Source organism: Lagenorhynchus albirostris, chromosome 12 (assembly GCF_949774975.1).
Source record: "Lagenorhynchus albirostris chromosome 12, mLagAlb1.1, whole genome shotgun sequence".
In the NCBI taxonomy this organism is placed as follows: Eukaryota; Metazoa; Chordata; class Mammalia; order Artiodactyla; family Delphinidae; genus Lagenorhynchus; species Lagenorhynchus albirostris.
Genome location: NC_083106.1, coordinates 7,610,763 through 7,634,401, shown reverse-complemented (window position 1 = coordinate 7,634,401; position 23,639 = coordinate 7,610,763). Strand labels below are relative to the sequence as shown.

Genomic DNA, 23,639 nt, shown 5'->3' with positions numbered 1-23,639 from the left:
ACCGTCTGCTCTGTGGGGGGCTGGGCTGGGCTGGGCTGGGGCGGGGGTCACGGCCAGCCAGGTCCAGCAAACTTGCTGCTGCCGCGTGGAGAACCGGCACACGAGGGAGTCCTAGTAACACGTGTGGCACAGACTGATGCGAGTTCCCAAGGATGGCGATGGGATAAATGCACGAGAAGTTGTTTAGTGTTTGTAAGTCATCAGGGAGCAAAATGATACAAATTAAGGAGTCAGGAACGGTAGGTTTACGAGGGACAACTGTAGCTCTCTTTGGAGGCTTATTAGGCCAGGACCTTTCTCCTGGTCTGTCGGATGACGCGTTTTTAGGTAATGAATTACAGGTATCTTATTGTTACTGTTTCCTTTTTTTTTTTTTTTTGCGGTACGCGGGCCTCTCACTGTTGTGGCCTCTCCCGTTGCGGAGCACAGGCTCCGGACGTGCAGGCTCAGTGGCCATGGCTCACCGGCCCAGCCGCTCCGCGGCATGTGGGATCTTCCCGGACCGGGGCACGAACCCACGTCCCCTGCATTGGCAGGTGGACTCCCAACCGCTGCGCCACCAGGGAAGCCCCTGTTTTCATTTTTTATTGTCATTCATACATAATCGAACACTGAATACCTGTCTGCAAGGCACCGCGCTATCGCTGTGAGCTTGATGAGTGCAGGAGATACTGTGCCCCGAGGGAACCTAGTCTGTCTAGGGTTGAGATACATGAATGGAACACAAGAGACTTGGCCGGGGCTGCGTGGGGAGCGGCCAGGGATGCACAGGGTTCCTAAGGGCCAGCGCAGCGGAGGCGGGGAGGAGCCTAAGGACGAGCAAGGGACAGGCCGGGTCTGACTGGTCCCCGTGTGCTGCCCCAGCCAACAGCCACCGGACGTCCGCGATTATCTTCAAGTGCGACGAGGATGCCGATGTGGGACGGCCACAGGTCTTCAGTGAAATCCGTGGGTGCGAGGTGACGTTTGAGTGGAAAACCAAAGTCATCTGCCCCCCGAAGAAGATGGAGTGCAAGTTCATCCAGAAACACAGGACCTACGACCTGCGGCTGCTGTCCTCCCTCACCGGCTCCTGGTTCTTCGTCCATGACGGGACCTCGTGAGTGCCCCCCCACCTTGGCCGCGTGCCGACGGGCTGGGTGCTTGGTGCTTGAGCGCAGACTCTGAAGGCGGGATGGCCTCGTTCCTCTGACGCTCAGGGCGGCCTGGTGCGCGGCGGGTGGTTTGGAAGCAGAGGCGACAGAAACCTTCAGAACCCAGAGAAGCTGCTGGTCAGCTGTGGGCCTGGTGGAATTAGTCTCGGTTTGGTTCATGTTTGTGAGGGGCAGCCGTCTGTGGCTGTGTGTGTCGGGGCGCGTGAACTGTCCCAGCTCTGCTACCCCAAGTCCCTAGGCCATGCTGGCCCGCGGTGGGTTAGCTGCACTGACTGCTCCCTGCATAGAGCCTTCCCCCAGGCGCTCCGGGATCCTTCCGTCCACACGGCAGGGGGGAGCGTGGAACTGGAGGGCCTAAGCCGTAAGCGAGGGCACGACTCGCCGGGATTTGAGCCGCTGCCTGTCCTGACTCTAAACCACCCGGGTCTCAGGTCACCCCGCGTGCCTGGTTGGCACACTCGCTTCTTTAGCATCCAGCCGCTCTTTGGCCTTTCTTTACCCAGAGACCTGTTTCAGTGCTGCGTCCAGAGGTGCTGTGAAATCCTTGGCTATCAGAGCGATTACCTTTTCTGAAAGGAATGGAAGGAGCTGCCCCTGAGTGCGCAGGACAGACACTGACCTTGCCTCTCTCTCTGTGTCATTTTACAGGTACTACATCAATTTGTGTCAAAAAATATACAAAGGGCCCCTGGACTGCTCTGAAAGAGCCAGCGTTTGCAGAAAGAGCCCCTCTGGCGACGTCCAGGTCTTGGGGCTCGTTCACACGCAGAAGCTGGACGTCATAGGTAAGGCCTGGACCCTTGTCGCATGGTCACAGGTGTTGTGTCAGATTCGGGAATGTGGAGGTGTCTTCCTGTGACCAGAGGGTCAGCACTGGCTTTGGTTGAAGCCTCCAGGTGTCATTTTCAGCAACTGTTTCTCATGCACTTGGCACCTCCCGGAGCATCAGAATAGGTACTGCTCTGTATCCTCCGGGACGGCAGGTACCTAGTCTGTGTGTCTAGAGCGCTGGGCGGTCTTGGGAAGGTATTTGTCCTCAGGAGGAGGGCAGAACGTTCAGGGTTCCTCTGAGTCCCTGCTCCAGCCTCCGTGTATATATGCAGGTGTTTGTCCGGGGAAGCCGAACGATGGCATGAGAGAACCTGGTAAAGACGATTCAGGGTACATTTTCGTAATGTTTTCATTCAGAAACACAAAATGAAGCTTGTCTTAGTAGTTTTAATAGAAGATTCATCTTGCAGTTGGTTTGAAAGATTCTTTCATCACGTAAAAGGAAAAGGCAGGGTTTTCTTAGTTTAGGAGCAGTCAGGTGCGTTGGGAGGACGAGGAAGAAACAACGCTCACTGTGCCTGTCTGGCTGGAGGGGGTCCCCGAGCTGTCCTGATTAGAACACGGGAGCCTATGTCCACTCCAGCTATTGACAGGGAGAAAAGGAATTCTGGGGAACCACTGTCACCCTTGAGAAAAACCCCGACTCTGCAGGTTGGAAGTGGGGCGAGTCACCCCCCGCTCCCCGGCAGGAGTGGCCAGACCTCCTGGCCCACGGCTCACCCTCCGTCGGAGATCTTGGCCATAGCCGCCACGAAGGGCATGGGGCTGCAGGTGGGTCTGTCCCTGCTGTCTCATCCTCACATGTAGATATTTGACCCGTCTCTCCCTCGGTTTCCCACAGCCAGGTGAGAAAAACTAGAACGTTGAAGCCTCGGGAAAAGATGAGCTAGTAAAACCTGTTCCCTGACGCGCCAGGCGGGGTCTTCCCTTAGGCCCCAAGAGGACGACCATCTAAGGCCAGTCGCCATGACCCCCATGAGCATTTAGGGGGTATGACCTTGTGGGGCGAAGAGTTGGACTCTTGTCCCAGGAATTAACATTCCTGGCAACCAGGCTTTATACGTGTGTGTATGTGTGTGATTTACGCGTGTGTACACGTGTAGTCCTCAGTGGCCCGGGTAGGTGTTAGACTCCATTTCACAGGTTGGGTAACTGGATGTGTGGAAGGTTGAGTGTGTTGTTCATCTAGTATGGGGCTAGGGGCACTTCGTCAAGACCTATACCTGTTGGTTCCACGTTCCAGAAGTTTAAGAATTTCTCTTCAAAGCTGTGAAACCCTTTCTTAAAATTTTTACCAAAGCCCAATTTTTAAAACAAACTCACCCAGAGCAGCCTTGAGCCTGGGTGGGTCCGGGAGCGTGGGCCTCACCTCCTGTCGAGGGGTCCCCGTGCCTTGGCCACGCCCCGGAGAACACCTGGGCAGCGGGTGCCGTCCCCTCCGCATCCCCTGCCTCGAAGGACATGGGTCGGGTGTGTGAGGGTGAGGCCGGAGGACTGTCCCGTGCGGGCCCGGGAGCCACCGTCTGTGCGCTGAGCCGGGCTGGCCTCGGGCACCCCCAGGACAGCTCTCGGCTGCCGGTCGGAGTCGCTGGCCCCTGTGAGACGTGTCCCTGGAAGCGCGGCCTTGCTTTTCGCGGTCCCTGCAGGCTGGGCTTCCCCTGGTTCTTTGACCACGTCATCTTCAGAAGCAGAAAGAGCTCCACGTGGAGCCAGGGGGCCTGAGGAAACCAGAGCTGTTGTGTGTGGAGTGTCACGCTGGAGGGTGGACATCTGGTGCCTGCCCTGTCCTGCCCGGGAGGCTCGGGGTGGGGAAGCGCCTAAAACGGCACAGAAGTTGCGCACGGCGGGGGACCCCGCGTGCACGCTGCACCGGGCGCTCCCCGCTTGGCCCCGGACCGCATGCTGCGGGGGTCTCCCGGCCGCACAGGTGAGGAGACGGCGAGCGAGGGTCGGCTGGGGTCTGAAGCCCGGTCTCCTCTTGCTGTGCGGGCAGCGACGCGGGCCGGGCGTGGTCGCCAGGCTTGGCGGTGCTGATGACCCGCGTAATGAGTCCCTAGAGGCACAGACGTTTGTTCGTGATGCAGGATTCGCTTCTGACGCTGGGGCTCCGGCGATGCCCTGGAAATAGCGTCAGTTCTGCCGTTTGTGTTTCAGATGACAGAGTCATCGTGACTTATTCAAAAGGCCATCAGTGTGGTGACAATAAGACGGCATCCGCCGTCATCGAGCTGACCTGTGCGAAGACAGTGGGCCGGCCTTCGTTCACAAGGTGAGGGGAGGGGGTCCCCCAGGGAAGCTGTGCGCAGGGTGTGCCGGGATCCCGTCGGAATTTCTCCCCGTGGTTTCCCCTTGGGGGCGGCGAGGGGCACCGGCCGCTGAGACCCGCAGCCTGGTGGAGCCGGGGCTGCCCCGCACAGGGAGGGTTCCCTGGATGGGGGCTGCGACAGGCATAAAAGCAGGATTTCACCGGCTTCCGGCTTTGAATGTCACAGTGTAACCAAAAGGGCATTGATGGGTGCCACCCAAGGCCAGCTGTTCAAGCAACCTGTCTGGGACCCGCGGCCGGCACGGTGGCACCTGGGATGCTTGCTCTTGGACTATCCTGGAAATGTCTGGGCAGCTCCGCGTCTGGGGCTGGGGGCGGCACCGTTTGGCCAGCAGAGGGAGCGTGTGAGCTGCTGTGTTTGTGAACCGACCGATTCCTTCCAGAAACTGGGCTTGGGAAAGGGGAGACCCAGGCGTTGTCAAAGGATTCAATCAGTTGGAGAGCGTGAGGTGCTTGTAAAGCAAATATTCAAAAATCTAGGAGCAAATCGTTCCAGCTTTTAGACGTTGCACAGTTTCTAAATTTTAAGAATACATGCAAGCGCTTGCCTGCCTTTTCACGTGGCAGATATGCTGGGTGGGCATCTTCCTGATCGTGAGTCGCTCTCCTAGCTCGGTGGCGTCCTCTGGTTTGGGAGGGTGGCCGTGACCGTGGTCTGTGTGCCGCCTGCAGGTTCGACGTGGACAGCTGCGCCTACCACTTCAGCTGGGACTCGCGCGCAGCCTGCGCCGTGAAGCCGCAGGAGGTGCAGATGGTGAACGGGACCATCACCAACCCGGCCAACGGCAGGAGCTTCAGCCTCGGGGACATTTATTTCAAGTCAGTGGAGCACTTTCCTTCCGGGCGCTGCCATGTATTCAGATCTCTCCCCGGCCGAGGGCCGCGGCATAAAGAGGCCCAAGTGTTTGTGTGTTTTAGTTACTGTTTCCAGGTAGTTGTCATATTTCGCTCAAGCAGAGGGCAAGCACTGCCCAGCTACTGAGTGTGACACCAAAGGTGCTGAGTTCTCTTGAGCGTAAAAATAAAGTCGCCCCTCCTCCCTCGCCCAGGGGTTGGAGCTGGAACCTTCTGAAACAATTTTTGATGAGGAACTTCTGGGCTTACTAGTTTGTGAATTAAAAAGTCAGTTGCTCAGCGGTGTCACTGGGTGGGTCTGGGGGTCCAGGGCTGTGCCTGGGCAGGGGGAAGCGGGCATGGTGCGGGGCACAGCACCTGAGAACAGCACAGCGAAGCCCAGAGCACAGAGGGGTGGGCAGTAGGACGGAGAGACGGCAGGTGCCCTCGGCAGTATCCTGCAGCCCTGCCCCGTACCTGGGCTTTGGGTCCAGGTGACAAAGGGCTCTCTTGAAGGACCGTTGGAGTCACCCGACCTTTACTGTCTCTTTAGGCGATTCAGCGCCTCTGGGGACATGAGAACGAATGGGGACAAGTACCTGTACGAGATCCAGCTGTCCTCCATCACGAGCTCCACGAACCCCGCATGCTCCGGGGCCAACATCTGTCAGGTGAAGCCCAACGACCAGCACTTCAGTAGGAAAGTTGGGACTTCTGACAAAACCAAATACTACGTTCAAGGTAACTCTCCATCCATGTGCCACGTTTAACTTCCTTGGAGGATCTGTAACACATTTTCATGAACAAACGCCCTGCGGTTGAAACGTCAGATCAGTTTTAGCACAAAAGCCCTGGGTCCGATCCTGTGTCTTGACACGCGCTGTCATAGTGGACTGAGCAGCGTGTGTCAGACCCGAGCGGTTCACTGTAGGGAAGATTCACCTCCTAAGCAAACAAGCAAAACCTGGTCTAAACCAGAGGTGGTGAGGTGGGCGTGCATGGCCACGTCCGGAATTCCCTTTGGTTTAGTTTTTGTCACAATACATCTTTATTTTGAAACTTCAGATGTTACTGTAGAAGGGTGAGAGGTTTCGTGTTTGTCAGAAGGATGAGAAGAAAAGAGAGGCCTGACCCAGGTGTTTGGGTGGGTGTGGAGGGGAGGGCGCGCCGCTGCGCTGAGGGAGCTTCTCCTTCGTTCCTTTTGTTCCCTTCCAGCTTTATTGAAATACAATTGACATACAGCACTGTATAAGTTTAAGGGGCGCAGCATCATGATTTGACTTACATACATCATGAAATGATGACCGCAAGTTTAATGAACATCTGTCATCTCATGTGGACACAAAATTAAAGAGAAAAACAAATTTTTTTTTTCTTGTGATGAGAACTCTTAGGATTCACACCCCTAGTGACTTTCAAATATAACACACAGCAGGGCTAATTATGTTCAGCATGTAGCGTATGATATCCCTGTTACTAATTTATAATTAGAAGTTTGTACCTTTTGACCACCTTCATCCAGTTTCCTCTCCCCACAGCCTCTTCCCCCGGTAACCACAAATCTAATCTCTTTTTCTGTGAGTTTGTTTGTTTTTGAAGTACAGTTGACCTACAACGCTATTTCAAAATGGTCACCACGCTAAGTCTAGTTACCATGTGTCACCACACGAAGACATTACGTAATTATTGACCATATTCCCCACACTCTACACTTCATACCCATGATTCATTTATTTTGCGCCTGGAAGTTTGTACCTCTTAATTGCCCTCGCTTACTTCTTTCCTAATTCCTTCTTGACCTTGAAAGAATATTTCCAGGAGGCAGCTCATGTGCTTTTGTTTTAAACAGCTAGTCTTTCACTATATACCATTTCATGATTTGATTTTTTTAAAATTAATTAATTAATTTATTTATGGCTATGTTGGGTCTTCGTTTCTGTGCAAGGGTTTTCTCTAGTTGTGGCGAGCGGGGGCCACTCTTCATCGCAGTGTGCGAGCCTCTCACTATCGCAGCCTCTCTTGTTGCGGAGCACAGGCTCCAGATGCACAGGCTCAGTAGTTGTGGCTCACGGGCCCAGTTGCTCCGTGGCATGTGGGATCCTCCCAGACCAGGGCTCAAACCCGTGTCCCCTGCATTGGCAGGCGGACTCTGAACCACTGCGCCACCAGGGAAGCCCCATGATGTGATTTTTGAACGAGGTGAATGAACTCGCTTTTTAAACAATTAAATGTGTTTACAAAACCAGCTGACTTCGACCTCAAAGGGCTACTGAGAGAGCGATTCCCGGCGAGGAGCGGGGAGCAGCTGCTCCCTGAGTAGGTGTAGCTAGAAGAGGGCGTTTCCGTGCTCAGGTACCGAGCTGGTCGCTGCACTTGGCAGCGCCCACCAGGGGCCGGGCAGAGACCTGCCAGGTCAGTCTGGCTCGCTTCCGTGATTCCCTGTCATAGGGTCAGCCTGCTGGTCCCCTGTTCTCTTCCGGTGATTCTGGGTCAGATGCTGGAGTCGTGCAGTGGCGTTGGGCCCTCTCTTGCGGTGCTGTCCTCCGGGCCTGGCCCTGTAGTAAGTGCTTGGTGAATGTTTGTTGACTGACTGAAGGGCTGCTTTAAACGTCTCCAAGGCCACCGCTCTGCAGGGAAGGAAAGTCCAAGCTCTTTTGAACACAGCCTGGAAGATTTTGACAGACTCCCGTTTTCTTAGCAGCTGGTCCTGCAAATGCACCCAGACCCAGCCATCAGGTTACTCACGAGCCCCTGTAGGTCCCACGCCGCCACTGCACGGGCCTTCCCGCTGGACTGCCTCCGCCTGCCCTATCCGTCTCCTGCTGCCTGTCCCAGCGACGTGCTCCCTTCTCACACCCAGGGGCGCAGCTGCGGGAGTGGTCAGGCTCCACGCCACGGCCCAGGTCAGGGGCCCGGCCACTAGAGTGAGAACCTTCGCGTCCGTACGGCCTGCATCTAGTCTAGTTGGCCTCCTGCGGCCCCCCAGCTTCAGGGTGTGCGTGCGTCTGTATGTACACACACGCTTGTGTGCGCACGTTTATTTATTCTTGGTTAACGAAATCATTTCAGACGTTTTCACTGCCTTCATTCACCAGCGCTAGGAAGTAGGTTTAGTTTTAAGCCTTCGTCCACATTTCAGGAAGAATGCAGTTTAACGCCCTTCACGAGTCTGCATACATCCGAGTGGGCAAGAGTGGGAAGCCGCAAAGCCCGTCTCTGGCTGAGATTCAGAGCTGCCACCTTGGCCCCTCACTGGCTCACCAGTTTGTGCCCTCGTTCCAGCCTGGGGGACAGCCCACTCGGGTCATGGCTCAGACAGTTATGCGTAAGGACACGCGGGGCGTTCCCGAGCCCAGCCCGCGGGGCCGGGTCTCGGCCGCCCTCCGAGCGTGTTGCTGCACACGCTGCACTCCCTGGTGCCCCAGTGGTGGCCGGTCGTGAGGATTTTGAGTCTCCAACCACAAAGCTGTCCACACAAGGCAGAGTCCACACAAGCTCCTCTCACTTCTGACGCCAGCTGCAAGTTCAGGGGGCTCCATCCCCGCCTCAGATTGGATAATTCACTAGACGGATGCTCAGAACCAAGAGCTGTTTCAGTCGTGCGTACAGTTTATTACGATGAAAGGACGTAGAGTCAAGTCGGCCAGTGGGAGGAGTGTGCAGGGTACGGTCTGGGAGGGAGCCAGACGCTTCCGGTGTCTTCTCCCCGTGGAATCAGGACTGTTACGTTCTCAGCATAAACGTGACAACGCACACACAAGAGCTCAGGAGCTGACCAGGGAAGCCCACCCATCCCTCAGTGTCCAGAGGTTTTATTGGGGCTTCATTACGTAGGCTTGACTGATTGATCACTCGGTTGGTAGGTTGGATGGCTGGTTGGTTGGTTGGTTGACTGGCTGGTTGGTTGGCTGGTTAACTGATTTGTTTGTTGACTGGTGGGTTGGTTGGCTGACTGGCTGGCTGGTTGGTTGGTTGGTTGGTTGGTTGGTTGGTCAACCTCGGTCTCCAGGTGCACTGATACCGTGTAGGCAGCCCCCCCTCCAGGTCATATTGTTAGTGGAGGACAAAGGCCAGACCTCTTTTTGGGCAAGGTTCAAGTCTTTCCCACATTCTGACTTAGGGCAGGGGCCCCATAATGTGTGTTGAGCAGTCTGTGAGAGCTCATCTGGGACATTTGATGAAGGACCCTTACATTTGATTTTAAGTCTCTGCAAACTTTTTACAGGCTATGAAAAGGTAAACTTGGCCCACTACTGAAACACCAATGGTAATGGTACTGTGCTTGTGTGTGCGCCTGCCTTGTTGACAGATGGCGATCTGGATGTGGTGTTTGCCTCTTCCTCCAAGTGTGGAAAAGACAAGACGAAATCTGTCTCCTCCACCATCTTCTTCCACTGTGACCCCTTGGTGAAGGACGGGATCCCCGAGTTCAGCCACGAGACCGCCGACTGCCAGTACCTCTTCTCCTGGTACACCTCTGCCGTGTGTCCTCTGGGGTAAGTGGGGTCCTGCCCCACGGTGTTCCCTTAACTCCAGGAGCAGTGAGGCTGTGTCCCAAGGTGAGTTGTTGAGAGGGAGAAGCTATTACCTGGGCTGTGATCACTGTTTCCTCCCAGAGAAGAGAGCCGTGTTCCCGGGAGACGAGGGCGGCCAGCGTGTCCCTGAGTCTTTGCTCCAGAAGCGCCTCTGTGCTCTCGGGGCCTTGCAGAGGGATCAGAGAGGCCTTGGGGAGGCGTGTTGCCCAAAGCTCGGCTTTTCTTGTTCCCTTAGTGACGAAGGGTCGTGTGACTGGGGGTCGCCTTTCCTAGTCCTCTTGCCTTAGTCTCATCGTCAGAGGGGTTTGTCCGCTGTTGACCTCCACCTCTGGTGGATCCCGTCTCACTGTGCGGGGCTGCAAAGGCAGGGCCTCCGCCTGAGCTGGGCCTCGCGAGGCGGTGGCGGTGGCTGAGTGTTGTGGCCTCCCCGCAGGGTGGGCTTCGACAGTGAGAGCGCCGGGGACGACGCGCAGGAGCGCAAGGGGCTCTCGGAGCGGAGCCAGGCCGTCGGGGCCGTCCTCAGCCTGCTGCTGGTGGCGCTCACTGGCTGCCTGCTCGCCCTGCTGCTCCATAAGAAGGAGCGACGGTAAGGAGAGGGGAGTGGGCCGGGGGACGGGCCAGTGGTTCAGAGTCGATATCTGGGCTCCTTTTTTTGAGCCCGTCAGCAGCCAGAGTGTGGAAGCGGTCCCCAAAGCTGTGTTTTGTAACCGTCTGCATCCTTGTGACGATGTGTCCTGTCTGACCAGGGCTGTGGATCCTGTCAGGTCATGTGGCAGCTCCTCTGCGGGCCTTGGTCTGGCCCACCTGTTCCCAGGATGTGGCTCTCTGCATGTGTCCACAGATGGACAGAGTTAAACACCTGTCACGAGCTGACTTCCTTCTGATCAGCTGGCTTGTCTGCCCTTTAAAAGGGGAGCATTTGTTAGGGACCGGCTGTGACACCTTCTCTATGGGCTCCTCTTTGCTGGTGAAAGGTCTTGTCACTCACAGGCAGCACGACCGTCCAGCAGATTTCATGTCACACACGAATGAGGCCCAGGGCTGTGTGTGTAGTCAGCCCTGTCCAGAGCGCAGGGATGGTCCAGCTCTGGGGCTCCCTGTTGCCTCTCTCACCTGCCCGAGGAGCCAGAGGCAAGCGAGAGAGGGTCGGGGAGTGCTGACCGCAGCCATCCCGACCCTGAGAGGCTGTCAGCGGGACGCAGGATTGGGGCAGGAGGTCTGGGTGGGAGCCGGCCCTGCGTTCGTCCGTCGGCCCAGTAATCTCAGCGCAGCCCTGGGGTGGCGGGAAGGTGTGGGTCATCGTATTGACGTGAAAAAGCAGGACAAATGCTGGCTCACTCACTCTGGCCCTTCTTACACCATGAAAACGGGGAGCAGGATTTGGAACCGCGTCCGTCTGATTGTAAAGCGTCCTTCCTGCTGAGCTGGTTTACAGCCCTGCTGTCGTGGGTTGAGGGATCGCGTGCTCTTGGGGGTGCAGCCTCCCGGTAGCAGGCACTCGGGAGCCGGAGGGGGGCGCGGCTCCTGCCTGGAGTAACTTGGGTCTCCTTTCAGGGAGACGGTGATGAGCAAGCTCACCAGCTGCTGTCGGAGAAGCGCAAACGTGTCCTACAAATACTCAAAGGTAGTTCCCTGCTGAGGTCTTCGGGTGACTCAGCACGCAGGCGCGCGCTCGAACCGTTGTCACGCTGTTGGTCAGTGACTACAAGGAAACTGACATCGCAGGAAGTTTGAAATGGACAGAGGGAAAATGTCCCTCTGCTCTTAACCCGAACACACTTTTTGTTCTTTTTCCTTCAAGTTTTTGTCGTTGTGGTTGCCGCTAATTTCTTACAGTGTTTAGTATTAGCTTACTTCTACTTTTTTGGCTATTCTACAAAAAAAGATGGTAATGAAAATTTCTGTGCTTCCGGCATTTAGATGGCTTCCTTAGGATAAGTGTCTAGAAATTTAGGCCAGAGTGCGTGAATGCACTCACGGCTCTTGACTGTACTGCCAACTGCTTTCTGAAAGGCTTCCCTCAACTACGGTCATCCACGTGTCCCGCGCGCGGCCCCTCTCCCTGCTGCCCGAGGGCACCTGGAGCAGAGGGGCTCCGTCCCCCGGCACTGCCGCCTTGTCGCTGGCCGCCTTCTTGCCTCCTGACACCATCTGCCTTGGTTGGGTCTCAGCAGGAGCTGGCAGTCGCCAGCCCTCCCCTTCTCCCTGAGGAGGAACATGGGACCGTGATGGCTGTGGTGGGCTGGGAAGAGGTCCCCGACTCCGGGTGGGTCATGGAGGGAGGGGGGCAGAGGAGGCTGACGAGGTCTCAGGCGGACCCACGGTCTCTGCTGTGTCCCGGCAGGTGAACAAGGAGGAAGAGGCGGACGAGAACGAAACTGAGTGGCTGATGGAAGAGATCCAGCTGCCGTCACCGAGGCCCGGGAAGGAGGGGCAGGAAAATGGTCACATCACTACCAAGTCCGTGAAAGCCGAAGCCCTCACCTCCCTGCACGGGGACGACCAAGACAGCGAGGATGAGGTGCTGACCATCCCGGAGGTGAAAGTGCACCTGGGCAGAGGGACCGGGGCGGAAGGCGTGCAGCCACTGAGGCCCCCGCCCAGGAAGGCACTTCGGGAGCGAGCGGACGACCGGGTGGGACTGATGAGTGGGGAGCAGGCCAGGAGGGGGAGGCCCCGGGCCGCGCAGAAGGCCGTGAGCTCCTTCCACGACGACAGCGACGAGGACCTCCTGCACATCTAGACTGCGGGGCGCGCTCGGCGCCTCCGCCGGCACCTCCAACCAAATGAGACTTTTGACTCCGTGATGCTTCTGTCATTTTTGCCTTTAACAAAAACTGTTTCAAAAGGGAAGAGTTTTGCTGATGGGGGAGAGGGTGAGGAGGTGGGTGCCGCTCTCTGTGGTCACCGGGATGGGGCATCGCTCCAGCTGCCAGAGGACGGCGCCGGGGCCCCGTGTTCAGTCCCAAGTCCTCGCACAGAACGTGGCCGCCGGGCGCTTCTTACCGCGCCCGGGCCAGACGCGTCTGGGAACAGAGGGCTGCGTTTGCGGAAAACCCGTGCTGCTTTAGGCCCTGTAGGGTATTTGATCATTATATTTTAGCATTTAATTCTCTCCTCCTATTTATTGACTTTGACAATTACTCAGGTTTGCGAAAAAGGAAAAACACAATAACAACAACAGTTTTTTCCTGCCGGCAGGGGGTAATCTATCTGTCTGTCCCTTAGCGGGGAGGCTGCTGGGGCGCTCGGGTGGTTTCATACGAGGTTTTGAACTGCTCCACGACACGTCCTCTAAGTTAGACTCCGCCGTTCTGTCTCTTTTCCCTTTTGCTTCTGTCTCGTAAGGGCGCGTGTGTGTGCGCGCGCGCACACACACGTGTGGGTCCCTAGTGCCTGGGCTCTGGAGGGTCTGCCTGCTGTTTGCCTCTGGTCAGTAACGGCTGCAGCTTTTTGCATGACGTCTTCAATCCTAGGTGCACAGAGCACAGTTATCAGTATTTCTTTCGCCAGCTGGTGAAGTCAGACAACCCACCCAAAGATTGATTTGTGCGTGCGTGCGTGTGTGTGTGTATGTGTGTGTGAGAGAGAGAGAATGGAGTTGAGATGTCAGACTTTTTTCCGGACTTGGGGGTGTAGGTCTCACCTCTTCAGGTTCACATGATACCACCTTTACTGTGCTTATTATTTTTTTTTTTAAGAAGAAAGTGTTTATCAACCATTCGACCTATAAGAAGCCTTAATTTGCACAGTGTGTGACTCACGGAAATTGCATGAAAGCCAGTGGGCCAGATTCTCGCTCCTAGCGTTGCACCTGGATTCCTGCTCGGTGGGGGGTGGGGAGGGGGGCGGCCAAGGCCGGCCTCTCAGTCTGCAGGACGGGAGGGCGAGACCACTGTCCTTCCCGGCTGTCGGCTCCTTTCTTGAAGTGTTTAATGAATGACTTTCCTTGCATTATAGAACTGTATATAGACTCAGTGGTATTCATATCCTGGAAAGCAAACCAGCCTAAGGGCTCCTTGCTTTGTACTCCGTTTGGCTGATGGCTTATTTGATTTCAACATGAGTGTATTTTTAAAAGTTGATTTCTTTCCTCATTTTTTTTCAATCAAATTTACTGTAATATGAAGTATTCAACAATTTGAATAAAAGATAAATTATTAACCGGGTGTTCCTGCTTTTTCCCCACGGGAGTGAAAAGCTGCCTGGTTAGCTGCCAAGCCCAGTGCCCTCTCTGTGCCTCCTGTTACACGTCCGGATGGCAGCCGACCCTTCACGTGCAGCACATCAGCTTTCTCTCTGGAGTCTCCCTGCGTGTAGGTGCTCACCCGAGGCCCCCAGGGCTTCTGTCAGCTTCATCCACGCCTGATTCTTCCTCCTTCCGAGAAAGGGTATTGTTACCAAAACAGCCACCGTGTGTGCAGATCCCATACTACCAGAAGGCATCCTGGTGCGCAGCCCGAGCCAACATGGGGGCAGGAGGGCTTCTCTTGCACAAATCGGGTTTCCATCTGAAATTACTGACTAGTGATGAGAGCTGCTTAGATATTAATGTGAAAGCAGACCCGACAGGGAGTTACTACAGTGTCAGACTAGACTTCTCCGCGTTAGCATCCTTCCCTCCTCATTTTCTGATTATTTCCAATTGGGGTGACGTTTTTTTTTTACGTTTAAGGATTTTACAATGTCACTTCTGAGACAGGCACTCTGGGGTCTTATCAAGGTTTACATTGTGACCCCAGAGTTGCTGGTCCTTGGACACTGCCCAGGGGGCTGTTCTCTAAGCCACTCCCCTCTCTTCCGGGGGCGGGGCACTTGCAGGTGCTCACTGGCCCTGTTGGTAAACTTGGTGGTGGGGAAGTTCTCCGACTGCACCTCGGGCCACCTGCCCTGGTGCCCAGCTTGTGCCGGCCGCAGAGGGATGGGGAAGTGACCATGTGCGGGAAGCTTTCGCTCAGGCTCTTTTCTTGAGCTGCAAACAGACTAACAGCCCGCGCCAGCTGTGGTCACAGGTAGTTTAGGAAAACGCTCCCTGGCAGCAAATAGGAATCAGAATCTTTTAAGATTCCAGTTAGTTTCCTTTTAACCAAATTCTTTAAGCCCCGCCGCTATTTTGAGACTGTCCATTGAATGGCGGAGGCATGGGATAAGTGGAGGGTCGGGACGGTGTAGGCAAACCCTGGGCCCAGGAAATCCACGGGAGAGTGGAAACGCGGCTCCCGCCAAGAACATTCTAAACGCAGCTGAATCCATTTCTCCACCAACCTCTGACATAGGCTGATCCTCCGACGATTCCTTTAGGGAGGCTGACTGCCACCCGGGATTCAGAAGGAATTCTCTGGTCCCTTTGTACCAGTTCAAGAAGTGGGCGTGGAGGCCTTAGCTCCCTTCCAGGGGATCAGGTCACAGGGGGATGGTGTGCCTCGGGAGCGGAAGGTACTGGCCAGCTTAGATTGATAAAACCCCCCTCACCAGCTTTGGAGAATCCCCGCGACTCTGACGTCACAACACGACTTATTTCCCCAAATGAACGTGGCTGATGTGGGGCCGGCGTCTCTCAAGGGAAGCTGAGCGTGCTGTGCGCCCTGGAAGGACGGGCACCCAGGGTGGCCTGCTGCACAAAGCCCGGGTGGGGTGGCCTGGCCGGGTGGTCCTGCAGCTCCTCTCTGGGCTGGGGTGGGCCCGGAGACAGGCAGCCGTGTGCTCAGGGACAGAGGGGCTGGAGGCGCTGCAAGGGTAAGGCTGGAACAGTCCTGGAACTTGGAGAGTCCCATGGAAGTCGCTGTCAGTACCACCCTGGGGGAAATGCAGTGTTTCCCCTAAAGGTAGAGGGAAAGGCCAAAGGTAGGCGGCGAATTATTAGCTACTCATGTTTCTTTCCCTCTTATTCTATTTTGTTTTTTTTTTTTTTTTTTTTTTTTGCGGTACGCGGGCCTCTCACTGTCGTGGCCTCTCCCGTTGCGGAGCACAGGCTCCGGACGCGCAGGCTCAGCGGCCATGGCTCACGGGCCCAGCCGCTCCGCGGCATGTGGGATCTTCCCGGACCGGGGCACGAACCCGCGTCCCCTGCATCGGCAGGCGGACTCCCAGACACTGTGCCACCAGGGAAGCCCTCTATTTTGTTTTGACCAGTTTGTGAATCAAATTCAGTGAAATTCATACTGTTACTCTGATACTCGCGGAGTTAGAGGAAAGCACAGCTGAGTGGGGTCTTGTTGGCCGTTGCCCCCGGGCAGGGTGACAGTGCAGGTCACTCGACAGCTGCTCTCAGCGCCGTCCTGGAGAAAGTGGCCCGGGGAGCAAGGCTCATTCCACCAGAGCAGGGAGGTGACGTGGGTGCTGGGTCCCATGGGGTGGGTGCGTAGAGGGTCAGGTCCCAGGCAGACCCTGTGACCCTTGGCTTCAAATTTAAAAAAAGGTTGACAAAACATACAGAGAATTTGAACATAAGGACAAAGAACTTTTTTCCCGCAACTGCGAGAGTGAGCTGCCCCTGGTGCCTTGTCATCCCAGGCCCCTCAGGATGTCACCCCCCATGAGCACAATGCACCCTCTGGACCCAGAACACCCACGTGGTCCTGCCAGTTGTCATGGCAACACCGTTTTCACTAAGAGGACCCCGTTCAGAATCCTGTCCAATTCAGTTGCCCTGTCTCTCTTGAGTTTCCCTCAGTCTGGAAAGTTCCTCAGCCTTTGACTTTGGTGACCTTGACACGTGAGGTCACCCTCCTCATCCTGACGGCGCTCTGACACGCCTGATGGTCACTCTTCCCTCAGGGACGCCCTCGCCCACCCTGCCGCTGGGACGAGGCCTGTCCTGCTCTGCCCACCTCACGGCTTTGGGACTCGTTCTAGAAGCACAGGGCAGGAGGCGAGGGGCTCAGGATGAATGAAACCACACCTGAACTAGAAGATCGCGTTGGCATGCAGACGGATTGTCGTATAGTGGCATTTCCCAAAGTGCGCCCCACGGAACACTTGTTCTGTGTGATTGTGACAGATGTTCTGCAAAAATTGGAAACGACTTACGTGCAAGAAAGTTTGGAAAATGCTGAATGAAAGGTAAATGCCTTTTCTTGCTACGAGGCTTCCCAGAAAGTCTTTAGAAGGAGACACTGCTGGGCGAAATTACAGTAGGAAACGTGGCCGGTGAGTCTCCGAGCAGGGGAGCGGCACGCAGCAGTCCCTGGATGCTGGCCCGTGTCCCCTTGGGGGACCTGGTGGGGTGTGGACAGCCCACTGAGGGTGCTGTCACCATGGGCATGGCTTTGTCGTTCTCTGGACAGTCCCAAGGAGCAGGGTCGTGGGTTGTCTGTTCGAGAACACACCGCTGCTGCTTAACGACCACAAGGCCAAGTGGGCACCCACTACCTCAGACCTGCCCTCCCCAGAGGAAGCCTCCGCTGCCTCCCCCACCCTTGCCCCCGCCATTTGTGTCCCCCCAGTACTTCTCTCTCCTTGGGGTCAAGTTCCCCAAGAAGTTGACCCTGAGCCCTGATCTTGAAGTACAGTTGACCCTTGAGCAACACGGGTTTGAACTGCACGGGTCCACTTAGACGCGAGCTTTTTTCAATAGATACCACAGTACCACACGCTCTGTGGTCGGCCAAATCCGTGGGTGCGGAGCTGTGAGTGTGGAGGCGGGTGACTCTGGGCTTGAGCACCCCCGGATTTCAGGACACGTGGGGGTCCCTGGCACCAGCCTCCTGTGGATACCAGTGGACCACTGTACTGGAACCACTGGAATGGTGCTCTGACCCCATCCTTCATCTATTTCCCCTCATTTGAATACTGGGGTATAGACGTTGTTACGGGTTGAATCTCGTCTCCCCAAAACCCACATGTTGAAGTACTAACCCCAGCACCTCTGAATGTGACATGGAGACAGGGTCTTTACTGGGGTGATCAAGTGAGGTCAGTGGGATCAGTCCTAACCCACTAGGGCTGTGTTCTTATAAAAAGGGGAAAGACCTTTGGACACAGGGACAGACGGCACCGGGGGAAGAGGTGTGAGGAGACAGGGAGGAGCCCGCCAGCCACGGGGCAAGGACGGAGGCCTGGGACAGCCTTCGCTCGGCCCTCAGTAGCAGCCAACCCTGCTGACACCTGAGTTCTGGACTTCTGGTACCCAGATCTGTGCGGCCATGTATTTCCGTTGCTTAAGCCACCCAGCCCATGGTGCTTTGCTACAGGAATTAATCCAGAGATCAGAGGCCCAGCCCCTGGCCTCCAGGAGCTCACAGCCTCCCAGAGCGGCCGGGCAGTGAAGAGACTCGTGGAGGGCGACCCCATGGCTGTGCCGGGCGCTGGCCCCTAGGCCAGGCTGCCCTACGTGACCTTTCACTACCTTTCATGCCTGTCATGGCCCACGCCAGTTGCCTTTCCTGGGATTTCCTGAAAACACTATGCAGAAGATCCATGCAAACAGTCCTGAAAGTCTTTCAGGCCAGGTACCATGAGAGAGGCTAGCACACCTCCTGAGTCACGATGCAGGCTACAGTCGTGCCCACAGGTGCAGGGCCCTGGGGTGGCAGCTGGCATGGATACACCTTTAACTGTGTGCCAGGCAGTTGACAGATACCATCCGCATGGCAACCCTGTGGAGTGGATACTCCTGGTATCCCATTTTGCAGATGGAAAACTGAGGGCCTGAGGGTTAGGCAGGCAGTCTAAGGTCACAGCTGGTGAACGACGGAGATGGCATTTGAACCAAGTTCTTCTGGCTCGGGATTTGCGCCCTTAACTGCCTGTGCATACTAGCCCCTCAGAGGCCAGTTCACGGGTGGGAATGAGGCTGGAGGAGCCCAGTGGGTTGGTTGTGAAGGGAGGGGTCAGGCTTGGCGTTGGCTTTGCATCCAAGTAGCTCCTGCAAGTTAGTTAGTTACTTAGCTTGGCTTCTCAGGTGAGGAGAGAGTGCTTCCTGCTTTACCGGGTTAGCATGGAGACTGAGAAGTAACAGCTGGTGCTTGGTCCGCACTCAGTGCATCAGCGTCGTTCTTGGTGGGAGAGAAGGGCCCACAGACTGGGGCTTAAACAACAGCAATTAATTTTCTCACAGTCCTGGAGGCTGGAAGTCTGAGGTCAAGGTGTTGGCAGGGCTGGTTCCTCCTGAGGCCTCTCTCCTTGGCTTGCAGACGGCCGCCTTCCTCCAGGTATTCACATGGTTGCCCTGCCCTCTGTGTGTGTCTGTGTCCTAATCTCCTGTATATAAATAAGAAACTCTATGTATAAGTTTAGGGCGCAACCTACTGACCTCATTTTAACTTGATTACCTCTTTAAAGACCCTGTTTCCAAATTCTGAAGTACTGGGGTTAGGGCTTCAGCATGTGAGTTTGGGGTGAAGGAGAGCACAGTTCAGCCCCTAACTGGGAACAGAAGCTACAGTCCACTCAGGAGGTGGGGAACACAGACGCTTTTCAGGCCAGGCTTCTGGGAACCTCTGAACACCCCTTAGGGGCACCCCTGCGTGTGTACACACATGCACACATCCACACACTGCTGGCATGCCCGTAAAATTAGATCCAGTCATAAATGTAAGAACTGTTTCTTGAATGCTTTCTATCTGCTGGGCACAGTGGAGCCTGGCAGTTGTGAGCAAAATAGAGTGTTTCTGAGTCCCATGGTCCTGAGTCTCTTCCTTTAACTGTCTTTTCTTTTCTTTTTTTTTTTTTTTGTCTTTTCTTTTTTAAATTTAATTTAATTTTTTTTTTTTTTGGCCCCATGGCACGTGGGATCTTAGTTCCCTGACCAGGGATTGAACCCATGCCCCCTGCAATGGAATCAAGGAGTCCTAACCACTGGACCGCCAGGGAATTCCCTTAACTGTCTCTTCTTTTTTTCTGTTTTGGATTTTCACCAGAGACCAGTCTGGGAAATGCATGTCATCCAAGAGGGGGAAGTTGTGCATTTGTGCACAGCCAGGAGGAGTCATCGGACTCCCTCCCCTGCTGTCATAACAACAGCTCACCCCGACCCAAGGCCTGAGCTTTAAGTCCATCTGCTGTGTCCCACCTGAGTTGGTTCGGCCCACAAGCTAAGCATGGGGTTTATGTTTTTAAATGGTCGAAAAAAATTAAAAGAAGAAGAATATTACGTGACACATGAGAATTGGATGAAACTGAAATTTCCATGTGCCGAAATGAAGCTCTATGGGGAGCTGGGCGCACGTGTTCATTTACGTCTCATCCAGGGCTGCGTTAGCGCTTGGACTGAAGGGGAGCAGCTGCAGAGACCAGACGGCCCAGAAAGGCCACTACGCCCAGGCATTTACCACGGGGCCCTTTACAGAAAAGCTTACCTCCCGCCCCAGGCTTTCTGATCCGCATAGCCGCACCATGGGGTGGGGCAGGTGCAGACCCATTTTGCAGTCGTTGAGGATTAAGGCTTAGAAGATGAATAGCGTACAGCTTGGTGCTGATGGAGGCAGGCTTTGAACGGGCTCGCTGACTCCAAAGCCCCTCTCCCATGCGCTGTCCACACGCTCTTTGGACATGGCACCTCTGGACCCCTCCCTTGCTCTCATACCCACACTCAGTCCGTCAGCAAATCCTCTCCTCTCTACCTTCAGTCATATCCTGAGTTTGCTTCTTTCCATCCCGGCCTCGTGCTCAGGCTCAGACTGTGTCCGGGGGCCCGCAGGGTAAAGCCCAGTCCCGGCGGGGCCTGCAGAGCCCTGTGCCCTGGCCCATGGCCCCTCCGGCGTCCGTCATTTTGCTCCCTACGCTGGCTCTCCGGCAGTCCTGCTGGCCTCCTCGCTAAGCCCGCTGGGCCCCTGCTCTTGCCGGCCCCTCTCTCTGGAACACTCTTCCTCCAATCACAGGGCTTGCCCTCCTCCCTCCCTCAAGGCTCACATCACCTCTGAGAGGCCATCCCTGACCACTGGTTCTGCGGTCACAGCCCGCACCTTCCTGCTTAAGACCTTCTCCGTCGCTCTTCCCACCTACTATGATACAGTCTAGCATGTCCCTTGCTGAGTACAGACCTCTGCTCTGAGATGTTTGTTTCTTCGTTCACTGCTGCGTCCTCAGTGCCCAGAGCAGAGCCTGGCAGACAGTAGGCGCTCTACTTTGTGCAGTGGGGGAGTGAGTGGGTCCCTTTGCGGGGACAGGGCGGTGGGTAGCTGAGGGCTGAGCAGCTTCCCTTGGATAAGGCTTCCACACAGTGTGTCGAGGCTACCCCGCCCTGGAATGTTGGCGCCTCATCAGGGATAGAACCGAACTGGCTCCTGCCTGCGCTCGTGGGCTAGCCCACGCCCCAGGAACCCCAGCCTCAGTGGTGGCGTCTGTGCGCACCCGGCCCTCTGAGCTCTGGAGGTGGGGAGGGTAAGTAGGGATTTAATAATGCCCTGCTGCCTGTGTCCTGGGACAGGTGAGGACAAGAAGACTGTCATGGGCAGCGGAGGCAGATGCAGGCCATGGGGAGGACAGCCCCGGTCCCTGGAGGACAAGGCGGAGGCCGAGGACGCCTCTGCTTTGTCCTCTGGTTGAGGCCTGGGTGGGAACATCCTTCCTGGCAGCCTTCTGCGTCAGTGGCTTGGGTGCAGGCAAAGCAGAAGCGTCGGAGCTGGCCGCCGGCTTTGGGGAGGAGCCTGGGGTGCGAGGGACAGTCCGTGCCCCTAAGAAAGGCTGGGCCTTTGATGGCCAGGCTGGGGCCTCACGGCGGCCTCCCATGCTGCTCCCACGCTTCTGGCCGTTTCCGTGCTTCTTGGTGTAGTTAACACCTGTCCCCTAATGGCCTTACTGAGCGGTGCTGCTTTGGAAGAAGGTGCCGGGGTCAGGGGCTGAGAGGAGAGGTCTGCTCCACCAGGACGGTCCCCTCCTGACAGCACGGAGAGGGAAACAGCGACCCTGGGGTTCGGTGCCGGGGCAGCGGCGGCCCACCCCGTCCCCGCCCCACCGCAGCACAGCCCGGGGGGCGGGGGATGCCCAGTGGCGGCAGGTCAGGAGCTCCAGGGCCGGGATCGCAGGGTGGCAGGCAGGCCCGTTCTCCCACAGCCCTTCTGGAAAGTCAGCCCGGTCGTGGTGGAATCACGCCACTGTGAGGGTCACCTGAACCTCGGGAGCCCTGGTGGCCGGGTTTTCACCTGCAGATCTGGGCTTGCCCCTAACGCCTCTTCCTTCTCTGTTTTCCCGGAGGGGATCCCGGCCTCTCTTCTTACCTCTGAGGCCTCAGGAGGTCCCAAGGCCTGGGGTGAACAGTCCTGAAACGAAAGAAGCATATTTGCGTGAAATCTGTGTTTCGTTGGCCGTTGGGCAAGTTGAGTGTCAGCGTAAGAGTCCTGGAAACTTGGTCGCTGGTCACTGGCCCTGGGGCTTTCGAGCCAGCAGCGTGACAGTGGACAAGGGACTGACCTCTGGGGCCTTGGTTTCTTGTCTCTAACACGTGGGTAACTCGAGGGTTCTCGCAAGATCACGTAAATATCAAGATCAGCGAGGAGCCTGGCCGTCACCCGAGGGGCCAGTGAGGACGGCGGCGCCGGCCTTTCCTAGCTGGCACTAACCCACGGGCCTTGTCGCTTCTGCCCTCTGCGATCTGAGCCCAGGAGGACCCGGCCACCCCGATGTGAGCCTGGACCAGGGGCTGGGAGACCGTGGGAGGGAGTGATGCAGGGCAAGGGGAGGGCCTCCCTGTTCTCCGGTCCAAGAGGAAAACAGAGCTCCCAGGCCACGGAGGGCCGGAGGGCGCTCTCTCCCCGGAGAAAAGTGGGCAGTGGTGTCGGCCTGGCCGGGGAGGCGGGGGCAGGGAGGGTCCTGCTTCCTCCCCAGGTTGTGCTGGGGGCAGGATCGCACCCTGGCTGCTTCCCAAGCCAAGGACTCGCGTCAGGGGAGCCCGTGCATTTGGGGCTGGCTGTGTTAGAAAAACCCAGTCGCTTCCTCCAGTGCAGGGAGAACCCAGCTCTCCCTTCTCCAGGGAGTCCCCTTCACTCCTCACACAGGACACTTCACTTTTGGTCACCAAATGTGGGGTGTTTGCCCCACGCCAAGCACTTCTCTGCAATACCAGCTGAGTGCCCCACAGTGTAGCCCAATTCTGACGCCATCTACCTGGAGAGAGCGTCAAACCCTGCAGGTTAAGGGCTCGGACCCATGACACTGCCCCTGCACCTCAGATGCCAATCACTGTTAGGTGCCCAGGTTACCCACACGTCTGTCCGACTTAGCCGTAAATCAGGGTCCCATGACCTCTTCCCCCTTTGGATTCAAGTGATTTGCTAGAGCGGCTCAGAGAAGACAGGGAAACATGGATTTGGTCACCAGTTTATTAGAGGATGTGGTGAAGGATCGGAGGACAGCCGCAAGAGGAGATACACAGGAGAGGTCGGGGAGGCTCCCAGTGCAGGAGTTGCTGTCCCCGTGGGGCTGGGGTGTGTGGGTGTGTTCGCTCCGAACCCTGGTTACTGAGATTCTAATGGACACTTCTCATGTCGTCAGCACAAACCCCAGTTTCAGCCCTTCTCCCCACTCAAGAGAATGGGGGCAGGGCTGGAAGTTCCAAGTCTCTAACCACGGCTTGGTCTTTCCTGTGGCCAGGAGCCATCCAGGAGCACACCTGGGGCCACCTCGCTGAGCGGAAGACACTCCTATGGCTAGGAAATGTCAAGGGTTTCAGGGGCCCCGTGCCAGGAACAGGGCGGGTGGGGGGAGACCAAGATATAGTTTCTATTATCTAACTCAGCACCTGGCCTGGGCGTGCCGAGGCCCTGCCTTGGGGAGGTTTGCCCCCAGCACTCTTCCTTCCCTCCCCAGCAGTGAGCGCTCAGTCCAGGTGAGGGGGGGTGGTTTGCAGAGCTGCAGCTCCCTGAGGCGGGCTGTATTACCAGGCCAGCTGGTGGCCAGCTCCCATTGTCCACGGAGTGAAGAGGCGGGAGTCCCAGGAACGAGACGGTGCACGGGCAGCCCCTGCATCTGTTATCTGTCCCTCCTGTGTGCACAGGGAGGGACCTGGCCTGAAGGTCCGGG

At 56.4% G+C, this 23,639-nt stretch overlaps 1 protein-coding gene across 1 annotated transcript in view; it reads left to right on the top strand.

The window, feature by feature from the left end:
* IGF2R (insulin like growth factor 2 receptor) overlaps positions 1–13,844 on the top strand; it is a 109,443-nt gene extending 95,599 nt beyond the window's left edge. Inside the window, exons 40-48 of the mRNA XM_060168376.1 lie at positions 865–1,099; positions 1,803–1,939; positions 4,140–4,254; positions 4,984–5,130; positions 5,699–5,886; positions 9,455–9,641; positions 10,114–10,266; positions 11,235–11,304; positions 12,025–13,844. Of these exons, the coding sequence (XP_060024359.1) occupies positions 865–1,099; positions 1,803–1,939; positions 4,140–4,254; positions 4,984–5,130; positions 5,699–5,886; positions 9,455–9,641; positions 10,114–10,266; positions 11,235–11,304; positions 12,025–12,423 (1,631 nt within the window). The 3' untranslated portion in view covers positions 12,424–13,844. The remainder of the gene's footprint in view (positions 1–864; positions 1,100–1,802; positions 1,940–4,139; positions 4,255–4,983; positions 5,131–5,698; positions 5,887–9,454; positions 9,642–10,113; positions 10,267–11,234; positions 11,305–12,024) is intronic.
* Positions 13,845–23,639: the final 9,795 nt, after the last annotated feature.